We start from the raw sequence: 20,198 nt of genomic DNA on the forward strand, positions 1-20,198 counted from the left end.
AGCAGAGGAAAGAAGCAATCCCCTTCTCCTTACTAGCAGGGGAACCAAGCGAGGAGAAAAGCCTCCTCTGCTTCCATGCTGCAAGGGGCTTCCCACAACGGGGCATTGCAAGGCTTTTCCGCGTGTTTACTTGTGACGACTGTGCCCCATCCCCTCATGAGGAAGGGTTTGCAGCCCCTGCTTAGTGCGGACAYGCGCTTTTCTTTTAGAAGACGGAGGTTCCTGGCGTAAAACCTGTAACAGACTCATCTACTCTTGCAAAAGTCCTTCTTCACCAGAGGGCAAAGCGCACGCTTAGCTAGACGCTGATCATGGCCACGTCAACAGCAAGCGGGAGACCTACCAGATTATTACATAGCTTACAGCTAACGTCGCAGAAAAGCCTTCAGAGGCAGGGCTTTTCTGTTTTCAGGACCCAAACAGGTGGTTTTTCCWCCCTGCTCGGCTCAGCCAGTCACCCAGGTTGCACAGCAAGCTGTTGCACGTGGCAGGTATCTTTATAACAAAATGCTCCTCTACGGACAGTCATTTCTGCTGYGCTTCAACCTCAGCAACATAAAGCAAGGGAAATGGAGACGTGTCGGCTGGCAGAAGAATGGACACCAGCATTTAACTTCCAGCTGGAGCAAGAATAGGAAGAAGCTCTGACTCTGGTTTATGGGAGCCGCAGGACCAAAATTTAGCTTTCTGAGGGAGACCACACTGGCTTCCCTCATACCCAGTCTTATTCTGGGTCAGCCCTTACCAAAAAGGCAAGAAATCTGGGGGGCTGAGGGGTTGCTCAGTTGTGCAAGAAGGGCTGCAGAGAGCAATTGCGATCTGTGGGGTTTTCTATGGGCGCAAAGTACGTATTTTTTATGGAAGTACACTCCAACCTCTGCTCTATGACTCAACCTCTGCTCTATGACTCAGCCTCTGCTCTATGACTGTGTCCTTATCTCTCTTCTCTGTGCAGCTTGACGCTACTGGTGCCTCTGCAAGTCGAAATTTATCTGACTTCTAGGAAAGCCAAGCAGATTTAAACTACCTCCATGTCCAGGTTAAGATGTGCAAGAGACTCTGCAGSCACGGAAATTGTCCAGAAACTTAGGAGAACTCTGCCATGAAGACTCACCCCAGCTGCTTTGCCTCCCAGCTTCTGGAAAATATGTGAAAAAAGGAAGGGGCCAAATACATATCGAATCCTAGAACACCTTTGGTTGGAAAGGACCTTTGGAGGTCTGTGGTCCAGCCTCCGGCTACAAGCAAGACTAACGTCAAAGTCTGATGAGGTTGTCCAAGTAGGATGGAGATGCCACAGCCTATCTGGGCCCTGTCCACCATTCTCAAGGGAAAGATTTTTTTCTTATTTCTAGCTAGCATTGCAAGTTGGAGCTTGTCCCTATTGCCCCAGTCCTTCCTCTCCATGCCTCCGAGGAGAGTATGGCTCTGTCTTCTCTGTAACCCCTTTAGGTGGTGGGAAAAGACTCCTCCGGGCTGAGCTCAGCTCCCTCAGCTTCTTTTCACGGGCCATCTCCCAAGCCCTGGGGTAAGAGAGTACCTTTAGGGCCCATTTTTTACGGCCATCACTTTCCACAACTGTCACTTTTCATCACWTTATTTCGCAGAGGCAAAGCGCCTCCCGAGCAGCTCTTTGGGGCCAGTTATACCCAAGTACGGCTTTCACAGGAACAAGCGAAACAGAAGCAAGTTTGTTCTGAATTATTATTWTTTTTTAATTCTGTCAGTAAAATCCAAAGTATCGAAAGAGATATAAGCCTGGCAGGGAAAATCAGAACATATTTGGTATGGGAGCACGTTGGGTTATGTGATAAAAGGCTCATCCCCACACGCACGAAGGGGCGCAGAGGCACGGCRGCAAGCAGAGGAGCCCCGATCACCCATCAGAGACACGAAGCCCCCGACCCACCTCCTSCCGGGGGCATCTGGGACGCACTGCGGGATGCAAGGGAAGAGYGTTTTGGAATTGCACAAGACTCACTRTGGGATGCTCAGGGGAGGAACCAAAGGTGGGGAAAGGGGGAGACCAAKGTGGTTTGGGGGAGGAACAAGCGTGGGAAAATAGCAGGATAGGGGGAAAAAAGGGGCTGGTTGGGTATAAGCAGTTCCTGGTCAGGACACTTGTCTGAGGATGCCCTGAGCCTGATCAGCACAGTCACTCCTKTCTTCTCATTAAACTCCCTTTCTAACTATTTTCCTGGGTGAGAAAGTCTTGGACCAGGAGGTCCAAGCCAGCTCCCAGAGATACCATGGTGTCTGGGGACACCTGAGCCCCTTTTGCACGTGTGGGTCTGTGCGGGAGGTGACTAGGGACGAGAGGATGTATACAAAACACCTCAYTTTTACAAAAGCGTTTCTAAGAGGAAGCAATTCACACAGAAYGATTCATTAGGAACGCACAGAGTAAAAAAAGAAAGACATCAATACAAATAACGAAACCAATTAATTCGAGGCAAGCCCCACAGCGCTCTAAGCATCTCTAGCTGCCTGCAGCTCCTCATGTATCATGCTGATGAAGAAGAATTCCTGCTGCAAGTCTGCAAAAAAGAACAGGACCTTAAAGACAACCTGACAGGTGCCCCACGTTCATGATAAACTTCCCACTTGCCTTGCCTACGCCAYAGCAATATGGCACAGTCCTCCATCCAGCTGTTTGGGAACAAGCTTGGCTGTGTTAAATTGTAAATGAAGACGTTCGGGTGGTTTTTGCCCTATCACCAAACACGTTGCCATCCCATAGACCCCCACAGAACGGGTAGCTTGTGTTATCCTTGGAGCTTATAGACGTGGATGGTCCCTGCCGCCCTTGGGCCACGACAACCTCTGTCCCCAAAACCCACTCGCTCCCAGGCAAAGGCATCTCCCACCCAGCCCAGGCGTCCCAGAGGGGAGAGCTTGGACCATACCTGGCAGCTTCCCATCCAGCTCATCCCACGGACAGAAGGCGAGGCTGAGCACGTCAGAAAAGTCCTTCTCCAGCTTCCTGGTGATCTCCACCTGCAGCCGTCGCATTGCCGAGCGCATCAGCAGGAGGGGACAGGGCTCCGGGCTCCTCAGCCCGGCAGCCCCGGTTGGTTCCCGCGGGGGCACCCCCAGCCCCGTAGCCCCAGACGGGCTCCTCCGCGGCCCCACTTGGTCGCACCCAGGTYGTCCCATCACCACGCACCCCCACGACCGCCGAAAGCAGCGTGGTTGCACAGCGGCAAATGCTGCCCACATCTGCATGGGCTCTTTGCTGTTGCTAGTTAGGATGTGCGTGAAGGAGAGGGCATCTCGCAGAGCCGGTCGATGGCTCGGAAATGGGAAAGGCGAAATATTTTCGTACTGCTTTTCAGGGCAGAGCAGAGCACCTAACCCAAAACAGTGAAGGACAGAACTGGCCATTGTAGGATTTGACTCTGCAGCTCCAACGTATGAGCTGCCAYCTGGGAAACTGCTTAGCCCAGAAAACTGTTGCTGCCTGCAGGGACTGCAGTGCCTTCAGGTGTGGAGATGGCAGCTTTTAGCATTTGATACTCTAAGGTGTTTACCCAGCGCTAAGTACGAGCGTTAATTTGGGAAAAGGAGTGCTGTAGTTGTCAATTACGGATGATGACTGCCGGTCGAGCTAGGAGTTTGTATGCAGACGCCTGAGGACAGGGCTCAGACCTGCAATTAGTGCCTTGCACTAAGGGGCGGTCAATACTGGTGAGCAGCCGTTATGGATTAATAACATTAATAACGCTTCTGGGCACCACCGGMGACGGGTCTCAGGTGACTCCTGCCGCAAAAAGCAACGCCAGCGTCGACRGCGGCAGTGCCCTCGCAGCGTGAAACTCCCTCCCCAAACTGGGGGCCCGTCCAGACTGTCCCTGGRGACGGGACCCCGTGCAAAGCCCTGAGCCTGCCTGGGGACGGTTTGGGGCAGGACGATTCGGCCCAAGTCACAAAGACGTCAGGGTCGTTCTCCCGGTGTCCCGTGCGATAGTCGCACTTCAGATGCATCCCAAGTCCTTTCCCTGGCTCTGTTCAGGTTACTAGCACAGGTGCAATCAAAATATCCCTTGGATAGTTTCCCAGGCAGCATTTTTCAGCATCTTTGGCCATAAGCCTKAGCATGAGGCAGTCCTTTTCGGGATACTGTCCTCTGTCCCCAGAGCACTGTCCACTACTGTAAAGAAATCCCTCCAGAAGAGGAAGATGCACGACTTACCTTCAGTTTCTGGAACTYGCATTTCATTTCCTCCTTTGCTTTTTCAAACATTCCCCCTTCCACCTTATTCTTTAGACCTTGGTTAATGACATTTTGCATCCTTTGATACGCTTGTGGTCCTCTTATCTTAGCAGCCTCTGTGGTAAAGTGGGAACAGTCACAATGATATCCAGATCCAAGACGGATGTGGGGAGAAGGGCTGGTGCTTTGATTTGGGAAAGGAAAATGGTGARAGCCCCGGTCTTCTGCAGAAAGAGGCCAAGCTGGCTCAACTAGTGCCAGTGACGTGCAGTAACCGAGCTGACTTCCCTCCACCGCCTTTTCTCTCAGACTTTGTAAATGTTTTCAGAGGATGAGCCATTAAGGCAACATTTTACACTGCTGTACTGGAGGTCACCCATGCCCAGGATCCTTTCTTCTCAGGGCTAGGTGTGACTATTTACTGGTGTCAAGACTGACAGTCCATTTTCAGAATCCACTAATCGAATAATTCAGGTGTCTTTCTAAAGCAAACATGAATGATTTCTGGATCTTGCTTTTTTCACTTTTTCATTTTCTGAGTATGCCACCTACTGATGTAAAAACAAGGCAGTAACAAATTCATGAGCTTTTTACTTTAGCATCCTTCACGCTCCTTCCTTCAAAGATATCTAAACAAGAATGAATTAATGCTAGAAAAAATCTTTAATTTACAAGAATAAGCAAATTAGAATAAATCAGGCAGCTAATTTTCCATATTTGAGCATGATCCACTTGGGACTTCAAAAATCTCTCTGAGTTGATGACTAACATATCACCTTTTTGATCTTTGTTCCCAGACTTTCAATAAGCAGACTGTAAGCCTGGACTCTTCTTCTGAGCCCTTGTTAGGATTATTTTATAAAAATCGAAAGAACTTTCAGTACAAAATGAAAAAAAAAAAGGTGACTGCTCATACCTTCATAACATAGCAGCAGGTCCTTTTGAATGGAYGCTGAGAGGGAGTGATAAATATCTGCTTTCCTCTGGAGGATGACTTTTTCAGTCTCACTGATGATGAAGTCTATCTGCAAGAATAGCTTGAGGTGTTTGCCACTGTCGTTTCAATCACATAAATCATCTAAGCTAACAACCTCATAATACTGGTCTCATAAAGACAATCTAAATTAAAGTTCAGCATTCAGCAGACGATGGTGTCAAYGGGCATCACCTTTCCATCGTGCTCTGAATTAATGTGGAAGCTGTCCAGCTGGGAAGGTTATGCCACAATTTAAGAACAAATACATCAACTCCRTACCTTCCTGAACACCACGCTTGCTAAAAACAAGGCAGAGCTGCTCATATGCCTCTTCCTCACCCACCCAGCATCTTGACACAGAGCTAATCACCTCCGCAGGTCCTACAAAGACTACGCTCCCCTCCTTTCCCTTCTCCTATAGCCCGTTCTCATTTGCACAGTCCCTCGTGGGACTCCCCCGGGCCGGAGCGGGACGGGCAGCAGGGCAGTTCTCATGCCCAGGTCRGAGGATCTGAGCGTGCACGTTTCAGGCGCATCCCCTCCCGACGCAAGCATACCTCCTGCTCGAGGAACTCGAGCCGGCAGGTGTCAGCCACCAATTTCTTCGTCTCTGTTTCCCTCAGCTTCTGCTGCACTGCGCATCTGAACGCAACCAGGTTGGCTTTCAGGGTGGCCCGGGTGCCCATTTGGATCCTGGTAGGGGGATAAATTAATCGGCAATGACAGAGGAAAAGGGGAGRCGAGGGAGAGGCTGCAGTAATGCAGGCTGCGGCAAAGCAAGCAGGGCAGGGAGGTTTCCACGGTCCCRGGAGCAGTAAACCTCTTTCACCTTCAGCTAGTCCAGACTGACGATGTGGCCTTCCTTACTTCTTCCTTCGAAAAGGAGCAAACGCTGGACACAGCGACTTGTCCCTTCCTGAAGTCACTCGCTAGGTGACATGCCCCAGGTTTTGGGGCGCTGTGACATTTCCCCACTGCCCAGGTCTGCTGGACACCGCGATCAGTAGCTACCAGATGTACAACGCTCTTCGAGGTTAAGCCAGTTACTGATGAAAAATTGCTTTCATTTTAGCTCTGTTCAGCGGTCACTCGCCTTCCTCTAGTGACTCTCTCTCCTGTCCCCCACTGTTCTTCCCTTTTTCTGTCTACTATGCAAATCATAGCAGACGGAAACCTGCTTTTCACCTTACACCATTCTTAACAGACTTTCTTGTGCTRASGGTGTTAAAGCATGCAATGCAGGCRSATGTCCAGACCTTGGTCTGAGGCTTAGCTAATGGAGCAGACCCCGAGAAACTACTGGACACGCCACAAGCAGCTGCTGATCATAACACACAAAAGAGTGAGAAGCAGACAAAAGTTAACAGCGCCCTGAGAGACRGCTGGGTCTCACGGGTGGTTAAGAGGGAGGTCTATGAGGGACGGTCAGACCTCGCAGATAACTGAAAGGGCGTCTTCGGGRCCTCTGGGGGAGTCTTGCAAGGCCAGCAGGGCCCAGGTAATGCTCTATCAGCAATACCATGCAAGACCGAGATACCACAGGTAATGATATCAGAAAYACAAAGACTGGGTGCGCAAGTAGCAAATTTGGGATCCTTAGAGAAAACGTGATTAGAGGTTAGTAATTTATCTGGGGCAGAGAAAGAGAGGGATCGAGGTGGATGGGGAAGAACTAGCATGAGAAAAGGGAAAGAAAGGGYGGATAAAAGAGGCTGATCAAGTGCAAGCAGCTGCTAGTCAATACACTTGTCTGAACAAGCCCTGTGCCCTATCACCAGCCTGTCCTTTTCTCTTGCTAAACACTRTCGCTAACTATTTCCCGCGTGACCTCACTCTATCCCGTGAGCGTGCGCTTGTGTACCTACGCGTAATCTGCTAGCAACGTTAAGCTGCTCTAGCTGGCTTCAGCCCCTCCTTAGCAAAGGGGATTCCCCCTGCTCCTCGGTACAAATAACAACGTTGAGATACGGTGGAGAGCGCAGTGATGCAAGAACCAGAACGTGACTTCCTCTCCTACGGTCCCAACGAGGGCCCGTCCCTCTGCGGCGGAGCAAAAGAGTCAGCGGTGGAGGGAAGAACCAAAGGACTCGTTGAGGAGAAGCTAGAGCCCCGACAGCTCCTTGGAAGGCACAAATCACAGCCAAATCCCCATTCCTGTAAAGATGGGAGTAAGCAAAGAAAGGACAGACAGCGGTGGGCTGGGCGGTATCAGCCAGAGCCGCACGTCAGAGTGACAAATTCTGCAYGAGGAAGAGCTGCAGACAGCTGGGAGATGATTCAGAGACGGGCAACAAGAGCGACGAGAAGTCACGAAAACAAATGACAAGCAGACAGAAAAAACGTGACTTGTTCAAACAAGAGAAGACTGAGGGGAAATACAGGAGGCTTCAAACGCAACAAAAGCCACTGAAAAGCAGAAAACATTAGCCTACTGCCATAACCCTGAGGAATAAAACAAAAAGCCAGAGGTTTAACCTGCGTTATGGGACATTAAAGTTAGACATTAGGAGAAGTTTTCTAATACGAGGGTTTGTGAAGCACCAGAGKAGGTTACGTAGGTGGTCATTACTGGAGACATATAAGACTAGGTTAGACAAACATCTGTCAGAAGTAGGGTGGACACAGCTGTCTTGCTGCAGGACAGCGAAAGAGCTATGGCACCTCAGGATCCCTTTCTGCACAGTTCGATTTCAAGCAGGGACAAGAGTCTCTCACCTGAATATTTGTCCAAAATTCATGTCAATCTTCTCATAGATGGGCTGAGCCAGAGATTCGTTGATGTCTATCCGGTCAAAGATCCGGGAGGCGTACACACCGTTCTTCAGGCACACGGCTTTCAGCGTCYTGTGATAGCCTTGGTACCCACGGTCTCGCTGCAGGAGAGGAAACACAAGGAATAAAATGAGTACAGGACAGATGCCTGATTGTGATTCGCACTACAGTAACCCCAGGAGATCGGAGCTCCAGCATGCTGGACAAGGGCCCTGGGCTGTGTCTTAACGCATGCCTCTCTCCASACCTCAGCTGAATACCACCAGGACACATAACCTTGAACATTCCCCTTTTTCCTTTGCAAATTCCAGACGGTTTGGAAAGGAGAAAACAAGTCACGGTCTCCACATCTGGAGATCCCCCAAGACACTGCAAGGGCCAGTTACCACCCAGCTAAGTCTTCCTACCGAGACGCACAAAGAAATATGACTTGCTGATGCTTAAGCAAAACTGAGCATGTGCAGCAGAAGACATTCAGCGCTGGGAGGAAATTTGTCCTTGAGCTATGGTGCCTTGAGCCATGAGCAGCAACCCAACAGGGCTTCAGAGGATCTAATGCTGGAAATGAAGCATTTCCATCCCTTCAGTGTCCCTGTGTGGGTCTGACCCTCCAAGGTCACACAGAGARTCTGCCCTGGTGTACAGATGTGCCCCATCTCCTGTGTTACCCCTCTCCATATGCCCAGGATCAAAGAGAAACCCCACTGGTCTGGTTGTTTGAAGGACACCAATGCCACCCAGCCCAGCATGTCTCTTCATCCTGAGCTATATTTGAGCATTCTCTGTCCATGTTGTGCACCAGCTTAGCCTGCGAAACAGCAAGCAGGTGTTCAGGAGGCTTCGAGGGTGCTCTGAACACGCTGGGCACATCGTCCACCCACCGATCACTCTCTGATCTCAGAGTATTTGCCAGCAGTTGGCAAGCAGCAGAGGAGGAATGGCTAGCAGAGTGTGCTGCTGACCGGAGAACGAAAGACACTGACTAAATCTCTTAGACATGGGAATATGATGCACACGGAGGGTGTGACAGCCTGGAGAAGAGAAGGCCAAGAGGGGGATCTTGCTGATGCCTRCGACTACCTAAAGTGGGTTATAGAGGAGAAGGAGACAGACTCTTCTCAGAGGCATGCAGCAAAGGCACAAGAGACAATGGTCACACGTTTCAGGAAAGAAAAATCCCTGCCAGATATAAGGAAAACTTTTGCAATGTGAGCAGTGAAACATTGGAACAGAGGCTGAAAGAGGTTGTGGACACTCTCTCCTTGGAGATTTTTCAGGACTTGCCTGGACAAGGCCCTGGACAACCAGACATAGCTTCGGTGTTACCCATCAGGAGGTTGGACTGCAGACCTCCAGAGGTCCTTTCCTCATTAAATTATTCTAGAATTCAAAATATACTGCTTTATACCCACTTTAAGGAACTTGTGCATAATTTTCTCATACGACTTTTTTGCTTCATTTACACCTTCATTGAGTGGCTGTTCCATAGGTACAAAACATTTCTCAATATCTTTCTCCAGCTCACTGATCTTCCCCATAATGAAGTCTTTCAAGACATTTTTTTTCACGTGCAAATGCTGAAATGAAAGGACAAGAGAGAACAAATCACTGAACRCATGCTGGAAGCAACCGAAACATATCCCTGCATCTCTTCCATCTAGAAACTGTGAGGCAGGCTCAGGGTGAGTTAGGCTTAGATTAGCAATGTCCAAAAATTCCCTGGGGTGATGAAAGGGGCCGTGACGGCAGTTCTGGGAGAGATTTTTCCTCTGGACTCATTACTGAGCCATAAACCCTGGGTTGGCAGAGGAGGGGGTGTAGAGAGGGGCACTTTAGGCAACCTTCCAGCACCAGATTTGGGAAAATTCTGCATTTTTTTTCCACCYCTGCATGACTTTTCCTTTCCCTGCATTGCAGAGTAAGAGGCAAGTTTGCCCTACGCGCACCCTGATTCARTCACTGCAAGCAGTGCTGCCCCACMGGCAGCCTACGGTGGGTTCACRGCCACTTCCCCCACTCCAGGGACATTGCTCAGAAACGCCTGTGCAAAACTGTTCCCCTCTACCACCGGGAGCTAAGGGATGGCCTGTGATACTCCTTTTTGGGAAGGGCGTAGGAGACGCAGTTGAGCAACCATCCGGGGCACCCGTGCATCAACACCCTCGTCTGCCCACTGCAATGTAKTTTATGCGTCATGCAAGAAGGAGATGGCACACCCTGCCTGCTCAAAGGCATAGGAAAGGAGAAAGGCCTGTCTGGAGCCTGCYCAGCAATGAAAAAAAATAAATCACAATATTTACTAAAGCTGTTCTCGACAAACCTGTTTGTCTTGGTTGGAGCTGAGACTCTGAATCAGTTTAAAAATGACCAAAGTCTCTTGTACATAATCCATTAGCACCTTCCTCTTCTCTGATACATAAAACTTTCGGATGTACTCCCTCAGCTTTGGGATCTCTGAAATCATGCAAATAGGTTGAGTTAGAAGTGCAAGAACCCCATGGAACMCTCTTAAAATCCTCTTAAAAACCCYGTGGAAACTCRTTTCTCCTGCAGAACRTCTGGGAGATCAACATTYCACAATCTGTGTCTTGCAGTCCCTTTCGGTGCCCTGAGAAGGCCRACGAGAGGTCCTAGGTGACCAGAAAAGACGTTAAGGGGCCGTTTCAGTTGCGTCAGCTCCCTGGACTGGTTCAGCACATAGCCACACAGGCACAACGCTGGTCCATCAGAGCACAAGGTGGGCATATGGGGGCACGTGCAGGGTCACCTCAACCTGGTTTGGCTCCACAGCACCATAAGTGCACCTTGGGGACAGGAGGTTGCACCAGCAAAAATGCACTGAAAAATATTTCTGTAGATAAGCAAAGGACTAGATAAATACAGCGCCAGTGTAGGCTCATGCTGATGTCCGTAGCCTTATTATAGTAATAGATCCTAGTTCTGAAGGACTGGAAAAAAGTTAATATTAGGATAAAAAGGTACTAGAATAATTATAGACCCAGCACTCCAGCATCGAGCTGACTGAAAATGGAGGGGGGAGGGGGGGAGTCTTTCAAAACAGGAAAGAACAGGAAAAAAACTCATGCCAAGCCAAAAGGGGTTTTGGAAAAAAATATTGTGTCAAAGTCACTTCACATTGTTTTAATGCAATTCCGAGAATGGTTGATAACTTTAAGTGCCAAGCTGCAATGCAAGGTATTTAGCATTGTATAATCTTCAGAGCCAGGAACAAGAATGCTGTCGATTCAACATGGCAYATACTGAATGATTTATAAAGTGGGGAAAGAGCTCAACACACTACTTCTAATGAAGAATGATTATGGTGGTGCAAGGCCAAGGTGTGCTCAAGGGGTCAGCTCCATACTATTTGATATTTTTATCAAYAAACTTGAGGAGGAAAAAACAATAAGGTAACTCCTGAGGGTCTTTCTAAGCCAGGACATTATTCTTTGCACCTTGCGTCCTTGTTGCCTCCCTCCTCCTGCCACCGTCCTGTTCCACCACTGCTCCCTCCGCTGTGGCCATGCAACCCTGTGCCCTCTGCTGAACGGACCACCCTGTTCCAGCACCAGGACTGGGGATTCGTGCCAACACCTCCACGGTCTGCTTGGGGCAACAAGCATTCAGAGACCAACTGCATGCTTTGCGCAGAGAGAAAACCCGAATGTCACCTGTTTCCTCCTTGCTGAGCTTCTTCCCCTGCCAGTACTCCCGRGCGCTGACTGTGTACACAAGATCCGCCTTTTGCAGAACTTCGGAGCTGCTGGGAAGTTTTTTCTGCAACATACACATACCAGCCTTACATGTGCCATCTGCTAGTGGCACAGCAGCTCAGGCACATGTGTTTTAATATATTAATTAGTGTATAGTAATTGCTGGTGCATTCTTGGGCAACCACACTCATGTCATGGACCAGCTCCAAGCTCACCCTGCTGGTGTTGCTGGGCTCCTTCCTTCTCTGCCTACAGTAGAGTGAGTTGATTTGGGTTCTTACTTTTTATGAAACAAATTCCGAATCAAGGGTCATCCTGGTAACCAAATTACTTTCTAGATTTCTTGCGTATGGCAGAAAATTAAACTGGAGATGACTAGGAAGACCAGTCAGTCCCAAACAGAGAGATAAGGGAGAGTTTGGAAGCAATCAGAAGCTGCTAGATAATGATCAGACTTCATGGAAAACATTTATTAATGAATATTACAAGAATGAGCTACAGACGTGCTATCAAAATCTCAAAAGGGGAGATTCACAATGCAGACCAACCCTGTCCAGGTTCTCCATGCCCTTACCTCTAGGTTTCTCTTCATCATTTTGCTCTTCTGCTGCTTCACAGTTTCATTCCTTTCTAGGATGGCATCACGTTCATTTGTTATCGGCGTCTACGTTTGGGAAAGCAATAGGAATTATTACTCACATTTCCCAACATGCCAAATAGATCCCTAAGTTTTTAAGGCCAAAGGGCTAGTGTGGTTTCTCCCTAACACAAGGCAAAGAACTGCATGGGGTTTCTGGTTTCTCCATCAAGTCAATCAATTCTGTTCAAGTCAGATTAGATCATATGGAAAATTCCCCAGTTTTCTTAAACAATTTCAAGGGATGAAGAATCCATTCTGCTTCCTTGTAAACTGCTCCAGTAACTTGTTAAAATTTTGCACATTGGCTCTGTTTTTGCTAGCTCATTCCAGCTCCTCCCCGTGTAATACTTCTAGACCCTGATGAAGTCGTGTTGTAACCTTTGCTCGAATATATTAATCAGACTGTCTGATAATGAGGGGGCATAACAGGAAAAGATCTTGTATCAAAGTAATGCTATAAAATATTCATTCTCTGAAAATACTGGTATTGTCACACTTTGGCATAGTTACGCAACCTTCCTTGCAGGTTTTGATTTGCTCTCTGAATTAAAAGTACTACCCCAGGTTTCTTAGGGAGACAATTTATATGGAATATTAAGGACAATGCTAGTAAACAGTTAATTTAGATTGCGACCTGAAAGAAATCTAATCTGATATTATGGTGACCTCCAAGTACTTCACTGGACAAACACTAAACCAAGGCTTGTCTTGATCTTAGTTTCCAGATCMCTCATTCACAATTCAAAGTTGAACACGGAAGTAGAAAGGCTGACCTTAGTTTAAAGCAGATGATACTCAAGGTATCGAACCTCAAGATATTGCTAGCCCTGCAGCAGACTTCTCTGGGACCCTGGGTAGCTTATTCTGTTACAGCTATCAATATGACAAACAGAAACGTCTCTTCCTTGTAGYAGCATACAGAGGACAAATTAATGAATGACTATTGGGATTGTGCCCATATAGGTAAATACACTTAAGTAAACAGAAAAGGAAAACCTTGTGGGTGAGTCCACCCCACCTTGCTCTAGCCCTGCTCAGTTTTTCTTAATGCCAGTATTTTGCATTTCTTAGGGCTGTGCAAGCRGGGACCACTTCATATCCACGGCTGCTGCTTTGCCGACGTGAAAGTGGAGGCTCTCGGTAATCGCCCAAGGGCACAAGTATAAGACAAGCTGGGAGGAAAACGCCTGCTGGCTCTCAGGCCACTACCACGTGTGTCTGCTCACAGGTCATCTAATCTCGTGGTGGTGGTGAACTTATTCCCCAAATGCTGAAAAAACAGGGCTCTTGTTGTTTAAACTTGAGAGCCAAACTGGTTTCATCCTATTCACCCAAAACCTTAGGGGTGTCCACACGAGCCTTTGATACAGAACAGATTCAGGGGATACAAGTCCTCCTCAGACCCCCAGGCAAAAAATTATCTTTTAGTTCACATTTAGCCTTACAGCTTCTATTGAAATATGGAGGGCCTGCATCTTTCTTCGAAACACAAACCAGGGACCTGCCTATCTGCGTTCTTGGAAAGCATTCCTTGTTAACTCCTTTGCACACTTCAAAACTTAAGTCTRAAAAATACTCACCTCTTTTTTTCTTTCCCTGAAAAGATAAAAACAAAACAAAAGTTACACATTCGGACCATTTTAGCAGACTGTACTCCTCAGCTCCTGCAAGCACAAGGGACGGAGGACAGTGCCGAGATGCACCACGTTCACAGTCGTGCTAGGTCAGGCCAGAACCAGCATCACCCACCCCAAGCTCGGCTCCAGCCATGGCTAGGACTCAATGCTTTACAAGAATGCCCCTTTTTTCTCAATCCAAAGATACCTTATGCCCTGAAGCCAAAAAAAGACTGTCACAAGAGAGCAGGAGATTCACTTCTTTTCCTCTTCCAGTCTGACCCTAGCCCTGGTACACACGACTCCCCCAGGACACAGCTGCTGCTGAGTCAGTGATGGCCTTTGGGCATATTATACATATCCAGAAGCASCTCTGGCAGCCCCTGGACTTCAGGGATAGCTTGTTTCATTACCTCCTGTATTCCTCTAGGTCCAGGCTGTCTGACTTTGTGGCCACCAAGGCAATGTCCCTGCACATCCCACACTGGAAAGCTTTCATGCCTTCACCCAATAGCTTCTCGTGGGTTTTGTCTCCTTGAATACGTTCAAAAGAGCTGACTACCCAGATGACAGCGCATTTGTTGATGTTCTACAAGGAGCAGTAGGGGAAGAGGGACCAGAAATAAAAGAGATAAACATCAGCAAAGAATAAATGCCAGAAACGCTGAACACCTACAGTTCCCAGGAAATGGCTGAAGAAAAAGGATGTGCAGTCTTTGCAGGAGTGTATTTCCAGCTGGAGATCTCAGCCTCCCATCACGAATTCCTACAACCCACCACTGCAGCTGATGGGAGTTTGGACTGGACACCAGTGCTTGCCCTTGCAGAGCATTTGGCAGCAGCTTAACACCAGGYGGGAAGAAGGATGGATACAGGATCAGCACCTGCAAGGCTTCTCACTGCCAAAGGAGAAACACTACAAGCCTTTGATGCTGTCCACAAGTAGAGCAACTCCACCATATCTGAGCTGCAAAGCTCATTAGTTCAGACGTGCACTGCAGCATACACTGAAACGCTGTTCTGGGCCTTCTGCTAAAAGGTTTCCCTGTTCCCCACTGTACTGTTGATGACTCTAAATCTCTCCTTCACTTATTTTTCTGGGACAGGAACACCTCTGCAGCCTTTAAAAGTTCCCAGCTGCAGCCCACAAGTGCTCCCACCCGCCCCACAGGACAGCTTGCCGGTCACCTCTTTCCACATGGCATCCCTTTTGCTATTGAAATCGCCTGTCCCTGGAATATCCACGAAGATGACACCTTCTGGAATCACATCCGACCTTGGGAGAGTCACTTCCACATTTTTGATTAATGGCCAGAATTGCAACTTTTTGTCTTCTTCGCTTATTCCTGGTTCTGTGTCATCGTTAATGCTGCGAGCCCGAATATACGGTTCCAAACTTTTAGAAAGCTCTTCTGCCTAGGACACAGCAGAGGAATAAAGAAATATCCATCCTTAGCAAAGAACTTCAGAGATACCAGAAAACCATGATGACCTTCCATGGCTGGTTGTGACACTCAGAGCCGCCTTTCTTTGGTGCGGGCCCTACAAAATGAAGAAGGAAAAAGATTTCCCCAGGGTCCCTCACTGTCAACACTGACGGGGCACCCTTCCCGGCAGGATGAACGTCCCCCAGGAACGCAACAGATGGGGAAAAGACATCAACTCCCACCCTCAGTGGACAACAGGAGGCCCCCAAGGTCATCTGGCACCCGGGATTCACCTTCCTCATGAATCTGCTGGGCACTGCTCACCCACACAGGGATAGACACAATGGAGACATGCAGTTTAACAAGATCTGGAGAGGAACCTGCATCACCAGCCTGGGTGTCCTTCCCAGAGAGATAGGTCCGCTCCAGAGACTGACCCCACTTGCTGGAGTTGAGACAGAAGTAACTGAGTTAAGGTCCCTGGCTGTATTTTGCAAAGATACAAACCGATTTGTCATGTTGGCCTGGAAAGGCACAAGCTACTCACTTGAATTTCCTTGAAGCTGATACATCTTGAAGGGGGAATATTGATGATGGGTTTCATCGCACACAGCTCTTCATAAGTCTTAGTTTCAGCTCCTTTCCCGTAGATCGCACGGATCTTCAAAGCATTCTCATTCTCCTCTTCTTCGTTGTCTTTTTCGCTATCTTCGTCCAGTTCCATAAGTGCCACCAGACTCTTCAGCTCATCCTTCCACTCCTGTCGGCACAGATCAAATACACAGAAAGGTAACGGCTTGAGTGCCAGCAAGAGGGAGGGGAAGGATGGGGCTTGAGCAAGACTGCTGCAAGACAACCAACGCATGGGCACAGCTGAGGTGTCTTGGGCCTCCAGGATAGGAGAGCAAGGAAGAAGTTATATTGCTTCTCTCCTTGCACACCTAAATCAGTGGGAACTACTGCCAGGGTCTTCAGGGATGCTTCTTCAGGAACACTTTGGCCATCAGGTGTTACATTCTCCCCCATCCCCAAGTCCCTTCCGGAAGGCTGAACTTCCCTCTGGAGAAGCCCTCTAAGACTAGGCCAGACTATTTTCATTGGTGCTCAGTGACAGGACAAGGGGCAACGGGCACAAACTAAAACACAGGAAGGTCCATCTGAATGTGAGGAAAAAGTTCTTCACTGTGAGGGTGACAGAGCACTGGAGCAGGCTGCCCAGAGAGGTTGTGGAGTCTCCTTCTCTGGAGATATTCAAAACCCGCCTGGACGCGATCCTGTGCAATGTGCTCTAGGTGACCCTGCTTGAACAGGGAGGTTGGACTAGATGATCTCCAAAGGTCCCTTCCAACCTCAACCATTCTGCAGTTCTGTGACTCAGTCTCCTTTCCTTTCTCCTTCAAGGGCAAAAGCACGAATATTATCCTTGCCTCATCGTCCAGAAGGTAAATTTTTGCTTCGTAATTTTTGTTGCGGCTTGTGTTGACCTGCACCACACAAGACGTGCAGGTTTTGCTCCCAGACACCGGCAAGAAGAAATTCTTCTCTATGATAGCATTCAATAACGTGCTTTTCCCAGCTCCAGTGCTGCCAAAGAGACCAATGCAAATGGGATCCAGCAAAATATCTGGCTTCAAGCCCGTAAGGCGGTTCCTGAGGATGAAGAGAGAAGAAAGGGCGATTTAAATGACTCCGTCAGGTTTGTGTATTTGAAAAAGGTGGAGCACATTTTGTTATATATATACAAAAGAGACTTTCAGCTGGAAGCTGTGGGATCCTACATATGCTCCATACCCAATTCAAAGACAGCTTTCCAGCGACTCACTGGACATCATATCAGCTTCATTCTCATAGCAAGGCTGTATAAATTTGCACCTTCTAATGGGCATTTCATCTTATCAGGAAACAGGGTTTACTGTCTTTGGAAAGGATTTCCAGCAAGCTTTGCAAAGCGAGACCAGCCTGCACCCAGGGCCTCCTTCTGTACAAGAAGTCTCTCCTTGGGCCCAAGAAGGAGAGTGCATCTGGATTTTTGGGGTGCTCCTTGGCTGGAGTGGACCCCTGGGGTGTCAAGGATTGCCACCTGAGAAAATAATACGTTCACAGGCCATGCAGCTGAGAGAATGAACTTTCCTGAAAACGGAGGTATCTCACAACTGTCAAGGCTCCTGAACATTTTTCTGAAATATCTGCTGCACACCCAGCCCAGCACTTCCTCCTTTTCCCTACAAATACAGGCTGGCTTAAAAGCCCATGAGTATGGCAAAAATTCTGGACCACCTCTTTCCACAGAAGAACCAAAAGATGCCCTTTGGCAAAAAAATGGCTGACAACTCACCTGATATATTCAAACCCATCTGTTGTCCCAGGTGTTCTGTGCAGAAAGAGAAATTCTGACAGCTTCCTGCAGGACTCATCCAGAATGGTCCTTAGACACTTTTGCTTCTTTTTGCCTGGAAGGAGGACACAGTTGTACAATCAGAGCTGCATCTGTGTCCCCGTGTCCTAGGGTGGCACCTCCCAAGCTAGGCAGTCTTCAACAGAAGACCCCCAAAACRCAGTCCGTGAGCATCAAGCAGACCGCTCTGCATGCAATTTGCAGCATGGACAGCCCCAAAAACACCGGTTCTGCGGGGCAGTTTGTGCAGCCAGGAGACCAGCAAAGAAGAGCCTCAAGGATGGTGTCCCCTGGCTTGGAGGACTGCTTTACCCTTTCAAGGGGGGGGCGACAAGAAGGGTGCGAGAGCCACTGAGCTGATGACTCCCTTCCATGGCAAGCGCAGATGCAGCCACGTGAATTTAAGCTGGCACCATCTCGCGCAGACCAGTTTTGTCCCACAAGCCACGGCTGAGCCTGGGTCACTTTATTCATGTGCAAAGCAGTTTTTATTCCAAACGCGCTCCCCAGGGTCAGCAAAAGCTGCAGTTATGCATACTCACAGTTCTTCAGAGCCTCCTGCTCCTCGTCAAAATTTTGATATTTGCTGAACTTCTTCCTTTTCCTGGGAGTCTCTTCTGTTACATCTTCGTTGTTGCCTTTTCAGAGAAAGGGGATGCTCATCAGCACCTTAAGTCTCTCTAGGGACTTTGCGAGCCAAAGCTCGTGCCCGACGGCACTGGGAAAGCATCCGTTTAAACACCTTGCCTGTTAGCTGGCACTGCTAGACACAAACGCCCAGGAGACTGAAATGGATGAGCTCAGAGCAGGATGCCTCTTACCTAACCCGAACCTGCTCTCATTTCCCACAGCAGGCTACGTAAGAGATCCCAAAACTCCCTTTATTTGCTTCAGCTTAAATCCCCCTTTTGACTCAAGCGCAGACGATGCCATCGTGGTCCAAGCCCTAAATGCTGCCCAAGGGTGAACCAAAACTATATGAGCAAATCGGGATTGAAACAGGTTTCAGAACAATAAAAAATAGATTTTTGGGGGGTGGGGAGGGGGGGGCGCTAAGGCCCATTTCAGAGCTCAGAAAGCAGATGCTAATGGTGAAAATCTGGGCCTCTTCTCCATCAGGTGCAAGCTGAAGAACGTGAAATTGCAGCAGTCGGGACGCCCTGCTCTACAGGTGCCGGGACACTCGCGGGACACGATCGCCGCTTACCTTGTTGTTCTGGTCTTCCCTCTGCCATCGGGAGACGCTAACCCCGAACCAGGGGCGGCCGTAAGCGAGCGATGGGTTGCGACTGCTTATTTGAAACGGGGCTGTGTGCAGATCAGAAGGTAAGGTGGTGGCTTCAGGAAAAAAAAAAGAAAAAAGGAAAAAAAAGAAAAGGGTGAAAGCATTGCAAGCTCCTCCTGAGGGAGAGGGAAGAGCACAGCTACAGGCTTCAGCCAGGCCTCCATTTGAGGAGGACATCGCTGCTACGTCCTTCAGCGTCACGGCAAGATTCTTACGAATTTTTATGCTTCTAGCTCATTTGCAGGACGCTGTGGCTTCACCTTAAAGCATCCCTGGGAATAGGACCAGCTGCATTTCCTGCGTTGCTACATGATTTTGAGTGAGCGAGAGCGGCAAAAGCCAGAGAGGCTTGGAAAAGCCAGAGAGAGAATGACAGGCACAGGAGACTTACCAGCACACGGAAAAATTAAACAAAAACTACCTTGCAACTGGATTAGGCAGAAAAAAAATTGTCACATCCTCTACGCAAACATACTGTGCCGCTGATCGTAGGAGTCCTGTACATAATGAATAACTATCACCTTAAAAGCCAGTCAATTAAAAAAGCAAAATAATTAAAATTAATTTCTAGTTCTTACCTTCAGATCTGTGGAGATTCCAGGAACTGCAGCAGAGCAGAAACGAAACTAAACCTTGCAGCAAGCTCTGCGGGCGTATGCAACTCCTCCCTCTGCAGACCCGTGGTCAGCCTCCTTTGCCCGCTCCTCACCTACTTCCTCTTCCAGCTTCCAAGCCGTCTCTAAAAACAGCAACCTCCCTTTCTCTTTAGGTTGCTTTCAGGTCGTGTCTTCAGGCTCTTCCCTGGATTTGAGAGCTTCTCCTGGATTTGCACTTCTCCAAGCATGTTTTTTTTTTTTTTTTTTAACATCCCAGGTGACTCCAAGGGATGGAAGTTGGAAAAGCCACCAGCCAAAAGGAACCTTGGGGAGAAGCTGCCCAAAGCGCCGGGTAGAAAGAGCCGTGGGGGCCGCGTCTCCCGCGGGGCGGCTCTTTGCTCGGCGCGGTTCTCCCCGAGCCGTCTCTCGCCTCGTGCTCCCGCGTGCCGGCCGCGCGTGCGACGAGGCCGCGGCGGGAACCTTCCTAGTCCCTGCGGCTGCTAGCGCACCGTCTGCCCGCGCGGGAGAACAAACGCAAAATTCGCCAGAAACCGCTTTTGACGTA

The 20,198-nt window shown here is 48.8% G+C and overlaps 1 protein-coding gene across 4 annotated transcripts; it reads right to left on the reverse strand.

The window, feature by feature from the left end:
• Window positions 1-1,702: 1,702 nt before the first annotated feature.
• On the reverse strand, window positions 1,703-19,680 carry LOC112966663 (nuclear GTPase SLIP-GC-like). Of its 4 annotated transcripts, XM_026067011.1 has the most exons (20): window positions 19,616-19,638; window positions 19,459-19,534; window positions 18,960-19,060; window positions 18,295-18,390; window positions 17,693-17,807; window positions 16,785-17,007; window positions 15,905-16,117; window positions 15,119-15,346; window positions 14,344-14,519; window positions 13,895-13,910; window positions 12,249-12,338; window positions 11,633-11,738; window positions 10,282-10,415; window positions 9,374-9,538; window positions 7,905-8,062; window positions 5,747-5,882; window positions 5,130-5,238; window positions 4,193-4,329; window positions 2,907-2,997; window positions 1,703-2,537 (listed from the first exon to the last, which is right to left on the reverse strand). In XM_026067011.1, exons 3-20 carry the CDS (start codon window positions 18,985-18,987, stop codon window positions 2,470-2,472), a joined length of 2,289 nt encoding a protein of 762 aa, XP_025922796.1. In that variant the 5' UTR covers window positions 18,988-19,060; window positions 19,459-19,534; window positions 19,616-19,638; the 3' UTR covers window positions 1,703-2,469. The 4 variants fall into 4 exon arrangements, with proteins under 4 accessions (XP_025922796.1, XP_025922797.1, XP_025922794.1 ...); XM_026067012.1 differs by lacking the exon at window positions 19,459-19,534 and having other exon boundaries at window positions 19,616-19,680; XM_026067009.1 differs by lacking the exon at window positions 19,459-19,534 and having other exon boundaries at window positions 18,960-19,090; window positions 19,616-19,668.
• Window positions 19,681-20,198: the final 518 nt, after the last annotated feature.

The sequence above is a fragment of the Apteryx rowi genome, unplaced genomic scaffold (assembly GCF_003343035.1).
Source record: "Apteryx rowi isolate R43461 unplaced genomic scaffold, aptRow1 scaffold_251, whole genome shotgun sequence".
NCBI classification, from domain to species: Eukaryota; Metazoa; Chordata; class Aves; order Apterygiformes; family Apterygidae; genus Apteryx; species Apteryx rowi.